General features: G+C 39.7%; 1 protein-coding gene across 1 annotated transcript; it reads left to right on the top strand.

Moving 5' to 3' along the window:
* Positions 1-685: 685 nt before the first annotated feature.
* LOC124117276 (uncharacterized protein C2orf42-like) lies at positions 686-14,460 on the top strand. The gene is made up of 9 exons (XM_046479083.2): positions 686-816; positions 3,965-4,674; positions 5,746-5,878; positions 6,776-6,952; positions 7,127-7,249; positions 7,525-7,629; positions 8,541-8,749; positions 9,259-9,418; positions 10,178-14,460. Exons 2-9 carry the CDS (start codon positions 3,979-3,981, stop codon positions 10,381-10,383), a joined length of 1,809 nt encoding a protein of 602 aa, XP_046335039.1. The 5' UTR covers positions 686-816; positions 3,965-3,978; the 3' UTR covers positions 10,384-14,460.
* The last annotated feature ends 2,913 nt before the right edge of the window (positions 14,461-17,373 follow it).

The raw sequence follows: 17,373 nt of genomic DNA, 5'->3' as shown, positions 1-17,373 counted from the left end.
GAACATTGTTGACTAAACTACAAACTATTCATATATTTAACGTTTTAATCCTGGGGAACGGGTGACCCAGTCGTCTAAGACGCCGCTATTCCCTGATTTTACTGTGTTTCTCGGTTTGTCAGCAACATTAAAATGGGTAAACGTCTAATACACATATCATTTCGGGCTTTCCTCCCACATTACACTGACACGCCATGATAAAGTGGAAACTGTTCAAAGCGACACTAAGACTCACTCACTGTACAATTGTTCAATCCAAATGACATGTTCACCCATTTCATTCCCTTTGTTTCTAAACAGCTTCAAAACTAACTTGAAACAAGTTCACTAGAAACATAAACTATCATTTCAATGGTTAATTAGCATTATTAAGGGGATTAGTTATCTTAATGAAACATTTGCATATATGCATATAAATATGAATTAAGGCGTCGAGGTACGTCGGTGTAAATGAATAACGTTGTGTTGTGTGAACGTAATTTGAATTAATTCATAAACGATTTGTGAAAAAAATATTAAATATAAGTATAATGTAGACGTGGGTAAGTGAATGTGGTAAATAAACAATCAGCATTCAAAAACGTCAAAAATCATTACGGCTATCAACAAATGCTCCCTTGCATTTATCCCTAGCCAATCAATGACGACTTCATATCATGTGCTCAAATTCAACCAATGAGAAGCCGCGACATTTCATTTCTTCGAGGAAGGAGCCAATATGGCTACCCATCACAAAGATTTAGTTTGACTGGAGACATGGACTCAGTTCATCCGTTTTTGGAGTTTATTTTTCCAACTAATCTGTGTTAATAGTTCGTGAGTATTTAGATATCTGATTACTCTATCCATCACTTCCATAGAACGCTTACTTAGAGCCTCGGATTTTGGCGCATTATGCGAGTAACAAACACGACCAAAGTCAATAAATACGCATTTTGGTTATTTGTAGTACCGAGCATTCCATTCGTAGTGATCATCGTGTACATAAGTCTCGTTGTATTAGTATGTTAGGTTGAGAGCCTTGGTATCGGAGCGGAAGTGCACAAATAATAATTTTTTTTTAATTATTTTGTAAAAACTAACGGTCAGTCAACCGAAATATTGTTTACTTCCCGCCACACACGACTTGGTGAACGACAGTCGCAAGAAGCTCTTAAGATACAGTGATACAAAATAGCCCTTGCTGCTGTTTCAATATATCTCGAAGCATATTTTAGATAGACAATTAGTGACTATTCTTAAATACTGGTCATTCCCTTTGATTACCAGGGGCGGTCGGGTAGGCTAGTGGTTAAAGCGTTCGCTCGTCACGCCGAAGACCCGGGTTCGGTTCCTGACATGGGTACAATATGTGAAGCCCATTTCTGGTGTCCCCCACCGTGATATTGCTGGAATATTGCTAAAAGCGGCGTAAAAACCATACTCACAATCGCTCACTTTGATTACCAGACTTGGCTTAAGTTTTATCCAACATGAAACACCCTTATGTACCTTCTACACAACTTCTATAAGCCCTGCCATAAGACAAATAATGATTCCTAAATCAATTTTGGAAGAATATTAGGTCCCTACATAAAAATGTAATGGTATTAGTACTAGTATACAAGTATAGGACGTCATATAGCTGGAATATTGCTGAGTGCGGGGTTTAGCAATACACATACAAACCAGTCCTATAGACATGATAGGAGTAATGTTACTCTTACCAAGCTGCCATGGTCTGTGACAGACTGTAAACATGTTATTTTTGTGTTCAAATTTAAGAATAGCCATTTGGTCAATGCTACAATCTACACAGTCAGGTAGACAGTTCATTATTCCTTTATTCCTTAAATCCTGGTTTACAGTAGGATATATTTAAGCACAGTGATTTTGCTACAGACAAAAAGCATTATGTTATATTCATGATTATATCAAAATTTAATGTAATTACAAATTTGGGTAGACTTGCATCATACTGGAAACCAGTCTGACATATTTGTTTACTGCTTCTAATATAGGGACCTGCAACACCCCCACTTGCATTTGTTTGGTTGGATATGATTGAACCACGAAACTAAGACATCAACATATAAACACATGCATTGGGGCCCCATTTCAACAAACATGTAGCATTTTTTATTAACTTTAGTGACTAAAAATGACACGTTCTTACGAAAGCTTTTATGACAATGACCCCGTTAACTAAGCAAGACAGCTAAAAATGCCGGCTGAAAAACTTTGAAAACCTCACCAGACACCACTTAACAAAATGGCAGAAGCTATCCAGTGTACTGCATTGAAGGCAAAATATAAAAAGAATTGTTAGGACGTGGGATTATATTCAGTCAGTGTCCTTGAAAAAAGCCTTTCTGAAAGTGAAACCCTGCAGCATCAGCATGATCAGTCTCCACATTCACCCAACCTCAAGACAACCCCCTCCATCATTGTCCACACTGCATCACTTCAAGTTTTACATATACATTTAGCTGAAATACTGTTCAATGTACATGATGTATTATCACAGCTCACCCACTGATATCCCATCACAGAAAAGCTCTTGGCTGTATCATTCAATGTGTATTGCATTGAGAAATGTACGGTTCTGTCTTGTAAACATGTGTAAATGTCATTATTTGACAATGTTTGTTTTGACTTTCAATTTTGGTTTTAAGTTATTGTGACAAAAGGCATGATTATGGTTGGTTTGTTGTTTAACACCGCACTCAGCACTATTCCAGCTATATGACGGCGGTCCGTAAATAATCGAGTCTGGACCAGACAATCAGTGATTAATATCACGAGCATCGATCCACGCAATTGGGATCGATGACATGCATCAACCCACTCAGAGAGCCTGACCACCCGATCCTGTTAGTCGCCTCTTACGACAAGCATAGTCGCCTTTTACGGCAAGCATGGGTTGCTGAAGACCTATTTTACCCCGGAACTTCACGGGTGCATGATTATGAATCAATCTAATTAAAATCAGATCTTTGTTCTCGCTACCGCTAAACAAAGACCTGAGGACATCCCATTACAGATCACGTCAGACCGACCTTTTGCAAACATTGACCGACTAATGGATTGACTGACAAGAAGTCAACATTAGCAAATCAGAGGGCAGCTTTCTCTTGCTTTACGGCACTAGTTCCAAACTAGCGACTACACTTCGAAATATATTTTGACAAATTCTCGATTAAAAATTTGAAAACTGAAAATTTTGGAACTGCTAATGATAGCCTAGATTGAATAAATTCAGTCCTAAAGACTGTAACTGTCGTTCGGAATACCCCTCCGAGGTTGCAAGATTAAAAAACAAATTCCAACTGTCACTTACCTGATCTGGTAAGCAATGCTCCAATTGGTCGGATGAAAGGTCTTTCTGACATGACCTGTAATGGGATGTCCTCAGATCTTTGGCGGTAGTGATACCTAAGATTTGATTTTAATGAGATTGGATTATGAATAGGGGTTGCAATATAACTGGTATACCGGTATATTGCAATACATCCATCAGCAATATACATATGGGATGACAACAACCCAACAACCCTTGCGTATTGATTTTTTCCAATACAGTCACATAAGAATTGATAGATAATTATGTAAATTATATCTACTATCTTGAGGCATTTGGATGGACTGGGTTCCTATCTAAACCATGTAAACAGCACACGCTTTACACTGTTTACATAACATTCCATATTGATGACATAATATATAGTCTTGTTTATCCATACTAACCATCTTTCAATCTGAATTATGGATTATTGAATGAGGAAATGCCTTTTGATCAGTACAAATATATATGATTTGGGCCCCAATACATATTGCATTATGTATCGCAATACTGCTGTCCGTATTGCAATATATTGAAATATGATTTAGGTGCCAATACGTCAAGCCTAATTATGAAATTGTTTTGCAAGTTACCACAACCTTTTTACATTACATATTACAAAAATGAAAATTTCCTTTTCAGGTGGCTGTTAAACTATGGCATCTCAGGAAAAGATCAAACTTTTATTTGAAGATCTAGGAAAACCGACTTTACGAGGTGTTCGTAAGTGTCCTAAATGTGGTACCTATAATGGCACAAGGGGGATTAGCTGCAAGAACAAGGCTTGTGATGTTGTGTTCAAGGAGAAGGAAAGGAAGCGTGGCCACAGCGCTGATGCAGTCAAAATCATCACTGGTTCTACAGTGCAGGTTTTCTCAGTGCGACTTCGTGATCGAGGACCTGACTATAGAGGGTTTGTACAACTACCACTAGTTCAAGATCTGGATGGGAATCCAGCCACAATGGTAGACCCCTCAGTGCTCGCTACAGCTGCAAGGTGCTATGTGGACACGTGTAGTCGGAATACAAACCAGATTAATATCCAACAAGATCAACCTTGTGCTCACATCAAGGCTGCCATAGAATGCACAGCAGAAGCTCAGCCCCTCACCCTAAAGAACTCTGTACTCAATTCCCTTCAAGTCTCAAATGAAACAAAGCAGGCGATCTGGCTTCTGGCTACAGAGACAACAGGTCCCCTTGTACAGAGAGTCACGAAGAATATCATGGTAGTCAAGTGCAAACCTAACCCGAAACAACCACTAGGCTTCCTTCATTTTGCTTTCTTTGAGACCTCAAGAAACAGAAACGCACCAGACTACAAGTTTCAATGTAGCTGTAAGATATTTAAGGTAAGAATTGAACCCATGAGGGATTACAGTTAATATATAGACCTGGAGTTCATCCTTCCGTCTGTCCACTTCTCAAAGGGGACAAATTTTCTAATAAACAGTATAAGTCAGAGAAATTAAATTTTACACACTGATTTTAGTGGTCATGACCTCAAATTAGTTACAAAACTGGTGTCATAAAGTCATCTTTTACAGAGTTATGGCCCTTGCTCCATGCTTTTTCAACTTCATACATACAGTTAGAAATGGGGACGTTTTCTCAGAAACTACAAACATGACAAAAGTTAAATGAACGAAAGTTTGCATGCTTGCTTATCTTAGGGATACTTATCTATACTGAATTCGAAAATTGGCCCCGTCAATTATTTTTTTACAGAGTAATTTTATCTAACTCAGTGCATAGTGTATGCAATGTGGACAAGTTTTCTAAGAAACTACTTACCTAAGGGATATTTACCAAGACTGACTTATTTATTCCAGAGACGGGGCCTTTTGTGTGTATTTTCACATTTAATCATTCTTACTGATGACATAAAGCACATAAAGCATAATCTTACCGCTTTATAGGACTCTTTTCTATAGTTTATATTCACTACTTTATGAACAAGCAAAATTCTAATGTGCCAACGCTGTTTTCTTGTTTGTTTTGTAACAGTAAACATGGTAAAAGGTGTCACTGACGTGAGTAACACAATCATGATGATAGGAGAAATATAAAATATTCATGATGATATAAGATGTCTGGAGCCGCTATAGTTTCTGTTTGCCAGTATTTTTATTCAAGGATCCAAGGGCTAGGGATAGAGTTGGGGGTAACCTACTGACCATAACACAAGTAACTCTCTAGCATCAATGAGGTATCCAAGATCAGTAAAGCCATACAAAAATAATGTTTCTGGAGATATATCTACTTTTTATGATACTGTCATGAGTATCAGGACTATTGTATGGCGAACAGATTCTACACTTGCGCTGTTTAGCCATAACTTGTTCAGTTAAAACAGTTCATTTTTCAGAATACTCACCCTTCTCCATTATAAAATATAGGATGTTATTTCTAAATGCTTTCAGAATTTCAAACCGGGTGCACCAAAGGATGACACGATGAAGCGGTGTGTCCACTTTTATGCCTGTATCTGTGCATTTGCTAGTGATGATAAACTGGCAGAAGAATTTGAGCATTATGTCAACTTGGACAACGCCTGTAAGTTTTTGTCTGCATTCATCGGTAGTTAAACGGGAAAATTGGTGTTTTTGTTAGCTTCATCAGTGCTCATTATGTTCAGATGTAAAGTTATCGATTCATCTTCATCATGCTTCAGTTGCGTATGGTGTTGCTGTGCAGAGTTGTGTCCCTTGGGCACACCAAAAACCCATGATAGTGGGTTCGACCCCGATTTCACCCTCATTATGTTTCTAACATGTCACCATACCCATGCTCTTTGGTTTTACCGAAGTGGTAAATGTCAGACTTGCATAACTTCGGGCTTTCCTCCCACAATAACATAACACAACATGATATAAATTGTAACTGGAATACTGTTCAAAGCGGCGTTAATACCAACTCTCTCACTCATACCAGTAATGATTTTCTCTCCTTCATATACCATGATATACAAACAGGTAATATCTTTTCTGTTTGTTTTGGATGTAATGAAGTGAAAATTGTGCGTGGAAGTATTTAGCAACTGCATACCTGTTTGATGATTTGGTACTTTAATATTATCTATACAAGCAACATCACATGATTTATTGACCCCCACCATGAAGTCCTTCCGTCACTTTTCATTTCTGGAGCAGATCTAAAAAAAACATGAGAGATATCTCAACCAAACTTGGCACATAGATCATGTAGATAGGTCTTTTGGTGAACTGGGGCCTTTTGATAGTTTGGGATTTTTAAAAAATATATTTTTCGAGTTTCCACGGCAACGACTTTGACTTTGATTGAAAATGGCGGTGGTGCTCGTTTCCGGAAGGCTGATGCCTACAACCCGACATGTCATATTGGCGGGGGATTACATGCTTGTTTTAATGAGTGATGGTTTTGTGAGATAGTCCCATGATTTTGTTTGCTTGTCATGCTGAGACCTGGTTTCAGTATCCACGATAACGCCGAGTGTCAGCGTGACTGAGCGGCAGGTGCTCACAATCTATCAGACAGCTGACGGCTCCACGCTGACTACTACTGACCCCAGCACACTGGAGGTCATCGTCACAGAGGAAGATATTCTTGGTCCGACATCCGCCAAGAAGAAGAAGAAAGATGACACTCTGGGTAAGTGAACCTTGCACAAACCAAGGAGATTGATTATTATAAAGAATAAATTATCTAGAATTTCATCAGATATGAACAGTGATGAAATGGAACAATCGATTGCCAGGTCCCATAAGGTATACTAAACATTTTCTGCATGGGCCTCATATTTACCGAAGACTGGTGTACTTTCAGCTCAAGCCAGCAGTGCACTGCTCACACTACAGGAGGGGACGCCTGCACCAAAGAAAGCCAGTCCTGTCAAACAGCAGACCCAGCAAACTGTCAAGACTATTGTCACCACTCCCAAGAAACCAGGTGGGCATAACATGCATGTTGCAGTAGGACATGATATCGAGGGAATGTGGTGGATTTACCAATCATATTCTTGGAAAGTATTAGGATTACTTTCAGTTAGCCAAGTTTATTCGAATGTCGTTTCACCAATCCTTTCCTAAGTTTCCAAATGCCTGACCATTCTGATTATAACACTTATTAAATGTAAACAGTTCTGTATTGATTATATTATGGCTTGTGATAGACATTGTAGTATCTTGCTAGGGAGCATTCATTGAGTTGTGTTGCTGTTCCAGTCCAGACCCCATTCCTGGATGAGACTCAGACAATCATCACCTGGCACCAGTGGCTGGCCAGTGTCACGGAGAGGATCAACCAGACCATGCACTACCAGTTCGATGGTAATGTTACTTGAACCACTGTAGGGGGACCAGTCATCCTAGGCACCGGAATTCGCTTTGGCGTGCCAGAAACCTTCCCCAGATTATGCTGTATAGAGAGATTATTATACGAGCGCTGTCATACTGATTTTACAAAACAAATGTCAGAATTCTTGTATTTCCTGATAAAGAGCGAAAAATACACTGATCACAACCGTCATCTTAGAAAACCACAATAGTCAAATGTGACGTCAACAATTCTTCAACTATGACATCATTTCTGGTGTGACGTCATTTCGACCTTTCATCACAATACGATTTGAATGATGTCAACAATGCTGTCCAGATGATGTAAACAATATACCGGTGTGATATCTGCCCTAGTGTATAACAGGTTTTATTAACTCGGTTATTTGTAACCATATTGGTAGTAACTGAAATATTGACGAAAGCGACATTGAAACCACACAATTTCACATTCACTCTACCACTGTATTGTGATTGTACCTTTTTTGGGGTAGCGGGGTATGGGTCGCCCAGTCGTTTGAGGTGCCACAATTTGATGTGCAGAGTTGTGTCCCTTGGGCTCGCCTGAAACTTATGACCACAAGTTCGAATCCTGGTTTGTGTTGATTATGTTTTTAGGTTTGTCAGCACCATACCCTTGCTGGTGGGTTTCACCAAAGTAGCAAATAAAATACACAACATTACAAAATGGGGGCCGGTTGTCATTCTACCAAGTTGATCCAATTAAAAAGAATTTAACAAACACGGAGAAGGGGTGAAATATTGACTCACCAGACTGGTCATCTACGTTACGTTTTAGCAGGCCCTTTTTAATCTTACCTGGCCACAAGCCAACATGCCAGCAGTTATATCAACCTCTGAATTTACACAATATTTATATCTCTCAACATTATGCTTGTCCTCAGGTAACCCGGAACCCCTTGTGTTCCATGCACCTCAAGTGTTCTTCGACTGTCTCCAACAAAGAATCTCAGCTGGAAGTCGCAAGAAACGTTTGCCCAACTACACGACCGGCTTTGTAAGGAAGGACGCCCTCCCACTGGGCACCTTCACCAAGTACACCTGGCATATCACAAATATACTCCATGTCAAGCAGATATTTGACACTCCAGAAGTAAGTCATAGACATTCTTGCCTATTTCTTGTCGTCAGGGCACATGCCAGATTCAATTTCTTTTGAGACAATAGTTATTTGTTTCTGTGCCTAAAGTAAGGGATGATGGCCAAATTCCATAATTCACTGTTCATCATCTCGAGTTGTCTCCCTTTGTCAAAGCAGGATACGCTAATCGTGGTTTTAAAGTCCAGATTCATACCTGTTAACGAGGTCATCAAGCCCAAGTGATTACGTCTGTTACCTGCGTCCCTGGGATCTTTCCCACTACAAATGTTTGATACACAATGATTGCGATAACACGTTACAACTTGAAATGTGTACAGCGTTGAAGGCAGGGTTACAACATAGCTCACTCACACGCGTGTATTAAGAGAGTTCATTAACCAGGATGTTTGTCTTCTTTGTTTTTCTTGAAGGAAGGGCCTAAGCTTTAAAACAATTCTAAAGAGAGACATAGTTTTTTGTAAAATGGTTAAGATTTTAGTATTTATGACGATATTTTACAGATGCCTCTAGAGATTACGAGGAACTTTGTAGAGAACAGGGATGGGACGTTTGATCTGTACGAGATACCCAAAGTGCAGGTGGAAAACATTGATGATTCTTTCAAGGGGAAAACACAGACACCTATCAGGCCATTTGAACTGAAAACCTTTCTCAAAGTTGGTAAGTCTCCAGGTCAGCTGTACATCAACTGTGCCAGCTATATGACTGGTATGGCAACATATTTGCCAACATGACCACTGACACAGGAAAAAACTGGGGATGCCAGGTTAGAACAGGTCTCCAGCAGCCTCTGCTGGCAGTCACTATGTAAGTTGGGTGGTCAGACTCGTTGATTGTGTTCATTGAACCTCAGTGGCATGTGATGCTGCTTATAATATCAATCACTGGTTTGTCTGGTCCGGACTCCAATATTTAGATGCGGATGTCAGATAAGTGTCATATTGCTGAGTGAGTTGTGATACAAAAGGAAAAAGGTGCCACAGGAAAGTCTTTGAGAAAACAGCAAAAATGGAAATAATCTAGTCTGGACAGGACAATCCAGTGATTGGCATCATGAGCATTGATCTATGTACCTGGGAATCGGTGACATGCATCAACCAAGTCTCCAAGTCTGACGACCCGATCTTGTCGCTTCTTACAACGAGCATAGGCTGCTGAAGACCTATTCTAACCTGGAACTTCACAAGGACATTTTATTTAAACTTGCTTAGTGAGTGACAAAATGGCAGGTGGTAACCTGGACAATGAGATCCTTGAATTATATATTACTGATGCTTCAATTAAGGACTACATGCAAAAACAAAATACTTTTCATGTGAGACTCCGCAAAAGACTCCAGTAACGTTTATTTTGATGACTGTACAACAAATTACCTGTTTGCATGAAATACCATCCATTCATGTTCTGCTTTGTTTACAGGTAATATCAGTGGGGAGAACAAAGACCCCACTCCTTTCATAATCGAATGGATACCAGACATTTTACCACGGTCTCGGATTGGTGAGCTCAGGATCAAATTTGAATACGGTCACCAACGAAATGGACAAATTGAGCACAGAATCTCAGCGCCTAGTTCTGATATCCCCATACAGACAATACAGTTTCAGGAGGTGTGTCAAACATAACACATGACTCTGGTGGCCATTACCTAGTCGCATCATTACGAGGAACGACATTCCCACCAAGCCAGTGGTGGGAAAAATGTCCAGATGAGTTACCTCCCTTTGTCCAACCTTGCAGACAATCAGTGTCCACATCAGAACAAAATGGCATATCTACATTGAAGATACATAACCGAACAGTATTGCTGGCTGTTGGCATGTTAGTGTGTTCGACTTTGTGAATGTCTGCGAATGAGTCCAGCTTGTAGTTATGGTAGCTCAGTGTTGCCATGGATATCATGGAGTCAGCATCAAGCACTGGTCAAGTGTTGCATGGATGCTGTGTGTTGCCATTTCTGGACAAAAACATGTCTCCCACAGAACTGATTCCTGCAGAAGGAACACTCAGATTATCTGTATATAGTGTGTTGACATGGCATCAAATTGACATGTGTAAATAGACAGTAACCATGGTAACAGTGACATTGGGCATTGATGTAGTGTGACAACCATATGTTGAATGTTGGATCAGGCTGAAAAGTACATGCTGGTTAAGTAATTAATTTCTCTGAAAAGAACATGAGATCTAATCTTTATGTTTTTGAACCAAAGTGACTAAGATTGTCTATATGGTCTCGTTACAACCAGCCAGTGAAACTACTATCAGTGCATTTAGCAGCAGTGAGGCAAGCCTAGCATCACCTCCCCCTAGTGATTCCTGTGTGTGGTGTCTAGCTTGGTCTGTGAAGAAAACAGTCAACTATTTGGATGACAGATCCCGACAACGGTACAACATGTGAAGCCTGCTCTGTCCCATGTAGAAGCACTAGCTCATCAAATGACAGAATTCCCCAGAAATCTCTATATATTTGTTATGTTTTTGTTAGGCTTCTTTCCTTATGAGTTACAGTGTATGAGAAGGAAAAATATTTATATTTATTTACATTAAAACCTGGAGAGTATGTTTCCTGCATTAAAACCATTGGAATAACAGTTTGAACATGTTCGAGGTGATTCGACGATAAAGCAGTTGCATGAGCTGGCTGAATGATGTTGTGTTGAATGATGTTGTCTTGAAGGAGAACTCTCTGACTCATGCAAGTTGTCTTCACCAATTGGTTGTTGACATTCACAAACTGAGTCACCGTAGGCTTTCTTACCATACACAGTTGACGCACCAGCGGTAGAAACTAACAGTTTTAGTCAACTGGTCCTTTTGATGATATCATATAGCAAAACCCTTAATATTGGCAAATTTCTACTTGTCCATATGATACCTTAACTTTTGGGCAGTTTGGCAAGGACTATATAACTAATGCCAATTTCTAATGCTGCACCATAAAATACTGTTCAAAGTCCACAAAAGCTCATTCACTAACCAGATCAAGTTATTGTTGATGCCTTGTTAGACATTTCTACATATGTACATTAGATGCTGAAAAGTTGACTAGATGCTGCCATAGTAACCATGGTGACTGAGATCTTCCTAAAACTGTAGACTTGACCACTGGAATGTGGAAACATAAGAGAATCTTATCATTTTTGATCACAGGATGATCTGTAGTTGTTGTCTCAAGGCTAAAACCATTAGTGTTTACTCAACACTACTTCTATTACCTAAATTCTCGTCACTTTGGTTAAACTATGTGGTTCTGATTGCCAGAACGTTTTTGTGCCAAACTGATTTTGTTTGCAATTCCCATAAAATGCAAAGGCGACTATGCTTGTCTTAAGAGGCGACTAACAGGATCGGGTGGTCAGGTGCGCTGACTTGGTTGATGCATGTCATCGATGCCAATTGCGTGGATCAATGCTCATGATATTAATCACTGGATTGTCTGGTCCAGAGTCGATTATTTACAGACAAACGTGATATAGCAGGAATATTGCTGAGTGTGGCGTTATACAACAAACCAACCAACCAACCCATAAAATGCTTGAAAGAGTTTGGTGTTTTCTTGTAATTACTTTATATACTGGTATGTGGTAATTATATTTACCTACAAATCAGCTATAAACTGGGTATAATTGATCAGTGTAGTCGGAACCACATCGCTTCTACATACTAGGTCCCTGTAAACAATCTTTATTTTACTATCGATATTTACTGTATATGACACCTCTCAGCTTGAAGATCTAAAAATAACTGTCGTAGGAGGTTGTATTGGGTGGATTTTCTTATCAGCCAATCAGCATTGAAGTGTCCTCAAAGTTTTGGTACAAACGAGCAAAATGTTGTGCGCAATGCATCTGATTTCTATATCTCGAAAAGACTACAAAATTGGGAAGTTCTGAATGGAAACTAATAAAAGCTGTGCTGTATATTGTTGTGGATATACTATGCACCCTGTCATTTCTGATTGCCATGGCACCTACTCCCAAAAGGGTCTACTATTGACTCGCAAAGTGAGGGAACATTTGTCTTCTGTGTTGGTGTTTCATTTGTAAAGATGATATTTTCCGATTCGAGGTGAAGTGAGGAATTGGACCTAATCATTTTGAAAGCTGATTGGCTGAAGTACTATTTCTCATTCATTTAGATAGGGTGGTCAGGGTTCACTGACATAATCCTATGGAGGGTTTGCCAGATCTTCATGCACTGAAGTATCATATCCGATTAATGGTTTGGTGCCACTTTGAAGCGCTGAAAGGTAGCCTATGTCTCAAATACTCACTTGCTGTAATGTCAGCCTGTACTCTGTCCAGGAGTCTCACTGTAATGTCGACCTGTACACTGTCCATGAGTCTCGCTGTAATGCTGGCCTGTACTCAGTCTCGCTCTAATGTCAGCCTGTACTCTGTCCAGGAGTCTCACTGTATCATATCCGATTAACGGTTTGGTGTCACTTTGAAACGTCCATGAGTTTGGTGTCCATGAGTCTTGCTGTAACGTCGGCCTTTCTCTGCCCAGAAGTCTCGCTGTAATGTCAGCCTGTACTCTGTCCGGGAGTCTCGCTGTAATGTCTGCCTTTCTCAGCCCAGACATCTCTCTGTAATGTCGGCCTGTACTCTGTTCACGAGTCTCGCTGTAATGTCGGCCTGAAACCTGTACATCAAAAACAGTAAGCCCCAGCGGTCAATGTTAATCCTGTGTTGTACACAAAATGGTTTATGTTTTATTGTATGTTTGGCCCATGGTTTTGTAAGTTATTTTGCATGTTACTTAACTTATTTGTAAGTTTGTCCAATGACTGAAGGAGATGCATGTCACTGCCACATCAACTTCTACCGATTCCCTGGGCTTGACTGATGCACATCAAATTGATGGATAGGTTGCAGTCAAGCCTTGCATCTGTATCAACCTTTGCAGGCAGGATGATCAAGAATGGGTAGTCGGACTTATTCTTCATTATCAAAATTCTCTATATTACAATCTGCTATAGTTGGGGTTCATTCAGGAAAAGTACATGTACTTGAATTAAGTAAGATATTCGAAAATGGTCTCAGTGTGTAAAAGTATATAAGTTGGACACAATACTACTTGAAAAAATAATATGTTTCCTTTCAAGGTATTGAAAATAAAGTAGAGGATTATGTTCCACAGGGTTTCTATCAAACATTTTCAAACATAACCGTCTGATAAAAATTGCTTTTTTTTATCATAGTAAAACGCCAACCATGGTATCAAGTTGCAATTTTTGGTAAATTAAGTATCTTAAAGTAAATATTGATACGTAAACGAATAGGTAGATCATTCCCAATGTCATCATAAGTATCTTTTCTGGGATAAAACAGTACCTTGATAACCATGTAGGCCACATATCAGCTGGGGACTGTATACTTATGTTCTCTTTGACATGGAGCTCAGTAATGTATACATAGCTTCTCTCTGTGATGTAGAGCTGGGTACTGCATACTTATGTTCTCTTTGACATGGAGCTCAGTAATGTATACATAGCTTCTCTCTGTGATGTAGAGCTGGGTACTGCATACTTATGTTCACTTTGACATGGAGCTTAGTAATGTATACATAGTTTCTCTGTGTGACATGGAGCTGGGTACTGCTGTATACATATTCTCTCCTGGAGCAATAGCTGTCTGAATATACACAAAGTAATAAAGCTGTGGCCGTGATTGCCTCTTGATGTTAACCATTGTAAACAGTGTGTTGCTTGTTTCTTGGATGCTGGTGTCCGCTCTATGCCAGGTACATATACTCATGGAAAGTGAGGGAAAAGCTTTAAAGGGAATCAGAAGCATGAAATTCTTTTGTATCCTGAAGATAACCAATCAAAATTGGGAGTGTAGTGGACACACTATCTTCCCGAGGCAAGCGTGTCCACTGGCCTATATCAAAGCCTAGTTCTACCCTTGCCTTCTCAAGGCCATTTTCTTGGCTCGACCTTGGTGCCACCTCTCGTAGATCATGAGTTGTGCATCTTGTATTGAAAACGCGATATCCATTCAGGTCGCTGTTCTCAACTCGTAACTTCACAAAGATGGTGACTACTATAGGTGACGACCTTTTCGATCAGATAACGAAAACATTTGCAATTTCATCCCTGACACACAAAAAAACAGGCAATGGTTGGGGGGTTTAAAAGATGAAAAAGACATATCCGTGTCAACAAAGACAGCAGTAAATCACTTTCATACGAAGGTGTACCAGTCGTGGATGTTTATCTTTTTAAACATTCTCTGATTGGACCATCGATATGTGCAATAGTTCAGTCATATTTAGCACAAGAAAATGGGCTTGATGTGGCAAGAGTGGAAACAAGACTTTGATAAAAAGGTTAGTGGATGCATTGCCTCGGGAAGATGTGGACACATCAACTGCTAACATTTTACTTTTGTCTGTTGAGTATGGAGTACAGCAGTAAACAGCATTTTGCAGTATTGCTGTTCCCTTATTTTCTTCCATAAGTATATGTACTTGGGGCCTCATCCATTGTATAATCTTTTACATTTTCAACAATTTCCAAATTTAATTGAAACTGAACACATAATTAAGGTCTCAAGACAACGATGAACAATTTCAAAACAGTAAGCTTTCCTCCCCTCTCTCATGAAGACAGTCAGTGTGTTTGGAAGGCACAAGTGGCCCTGTGTTCTGAGGCATCCTGTGCTTGTACATCATGACATGACACTCACTCGATGCATCTGTTGTTTTGAGGAAGTCAGGAACCACAGCTAACCGTCTTTAAAAGATGGATGTTTCTACTCCAGACAGATTTCATTATAATTCATATTCAATACCCTTTAGGAATTTTTGTCCAGCTTTAAAGGTCAAGGTCACATTATGAAGTCAATATCTGCAATCTCATTAAAATCAGATCTTAGTCTTCGCTACCGCTAAACAAAGATCTGAGGACATCTCATTACGGGTCACGTCAGAACGACCTTTTGCGAAATTTGACCGACCAATGAAATGACTGACAAGAAATTGACATTGGCCAATGAGAAGGCAGCTTTCTCGAGCTTTACGACACGAGTTTCAAACTGGCGACCACGCTTCGAAACATTTTTACGTATTCTCGATTAAAAATTTTAAAACTGATAAGAACATTCTTGAATGGCTTATATAGATTGTATGGATATAATCATAAAACCCGTAACTGTCGTTCGGAATACCCCGTGTTAAATATATCGTGGTTGCATGATTAGAAAACACATTCCGACTGTCACTTTCATGATCTGGTAAGCGACGCTGTGTTGGGTTGGATGAAAGGTCGTTCTGACATGACCTGAAATGGTATGTCCTCAGTTCTTTGTTTAGCAATTGCGAGAACTAAGATCCGATTTTAATGAGATTGTCAATACCTGGGACTTGATGGTTGCCAATCATGAAATTGAAAGCACTTTGGTTTTGAACATGCCTGCTTGCAATATAACCTCACTCAAAACAGAAAGTAGAAGACCAATAAAGTTGTCTGCCTTTCAATATAGAAAACGATGGGCATATCATTAACCATAAGGAGTTGTGAATCATCTTGATAATGGCTTTGACAAGAGTTTTCATGCTCCATCTGATACAAGCATTGTGTTTTAATGAAAAGTCATGACAATTGTGCTGTTTCACAGTGACATTGAGCAGAGACTTGATATCAGACATTAAATAGAGAGGGGCGGTCGGGTAGCCTAGTGGTGTAAGCGTTCGCTCGTCACGCCAAGACCCGGGTTCGATTCCTGACATGGGTACTATGTGTGAAGCCCATTTCTGGTGTCCCTCGCCGTGATGTTGCTGGAATATTGCTAAAAGTGGTACTCACTCACTCACTCAAATAGAGACCCACCCAAGAGACCATGTAGTTTGGTGTAAAATTCCTTTTGTAAAACCTCATGACAAAAAGGGTTTCTTTTCCTGTCCAAAGAAAGTTTTGCAGGGGAAATAGAAATGGCCTCCGTCCGATATGTTTCTGGAGCAGAACTAGAAAACAAACCATTAAATGTTTCTTCATGAAGTGATTTTATGCACATATGATTTTAAAAGGATGGGGTAATATTGACTACTTCTTATGCTGTCGCTCTCCAGGGTGACCTTGACCTATCTTGTCAGCCAATCTCATATTGGTATTTGGAATAATTACAGGAACTTAAAGTTGATAGCCTTTAAAAAAAGGTTAAAAATTCCCTGCTCAAACACTGTAGGATACTGAGTGAATGAATGTTGTTTTACACCACTATCAGACACAAGCTGCACCATCACAACCATGCTTGTCATCAGAGGCTACTCCGCTTGTCGTATGAGGTGACTAACGGGATCTGGTGGTCAGGCTCTCTGACTTGGTTGATGCATGTCATCATATCCCAATTGCCTTGCGAGTGATATCAATTACTGAATTGTTTGGTCTAGACTCGATTATTTACAGACTGCCATCATATTGCTTGAATATTGCAGAGTGCAGCGTTAAACAACAAACACACAATCACGATGTTCATTAACTGTTCTCATCATGAAGATGGAGAACTAGGAAATCCCTACATGGAAATTAGTGGATTTGCCAGCCATCAAACTTCACGCAAGTCTACGAGACCAAGACTACTAAATTGTGTTTAGGACAAGGAAACATC

This window comes from Haliotis rufescens, unplaced genomic scaffold, assembly GCF_023055435.1.
Source record: "Haliotis rufescens isolate VD_foot unplaced genomic scaffold, xgHalRufe1.0.p SCAF_12, whole genome shotgun sequence".
NCBI lineage: Eukaryota > Metazoa > Mollusca > Gastropoda > Lepetellida > Haliotidae > Haliotis > Haliotis rufescens.
Note: the sequence above shows the minus strand (reverse complement) of the source record. Positions and strands in the feature narration are given on the sequence as shown.

Bases quoted from the DNA above. Each gene is read 5' to 3' on its own strand.
- LOC124117276 (XM_046479083.2), top strand. From the start codon at position 3,979: ATGGCATCTCAGGAAAAGATCAAACTTTTATTTGAAGATCTAGGAAAA. The intron at 4,675-5,745 runs GTAAGAATTGAA...AAATGCTTTCAG, and splicing joins GTAGCTGTAAGATATTTAAG to AATTTCAAACCGGGTGCACC. The intron at 8,750-9,258 runs GTAAGTCATAGA...GATATTTTACAG, and splicing joins AGATATTTGACACTCCAGAA to ATGCCTCTAGAGATTACGAG.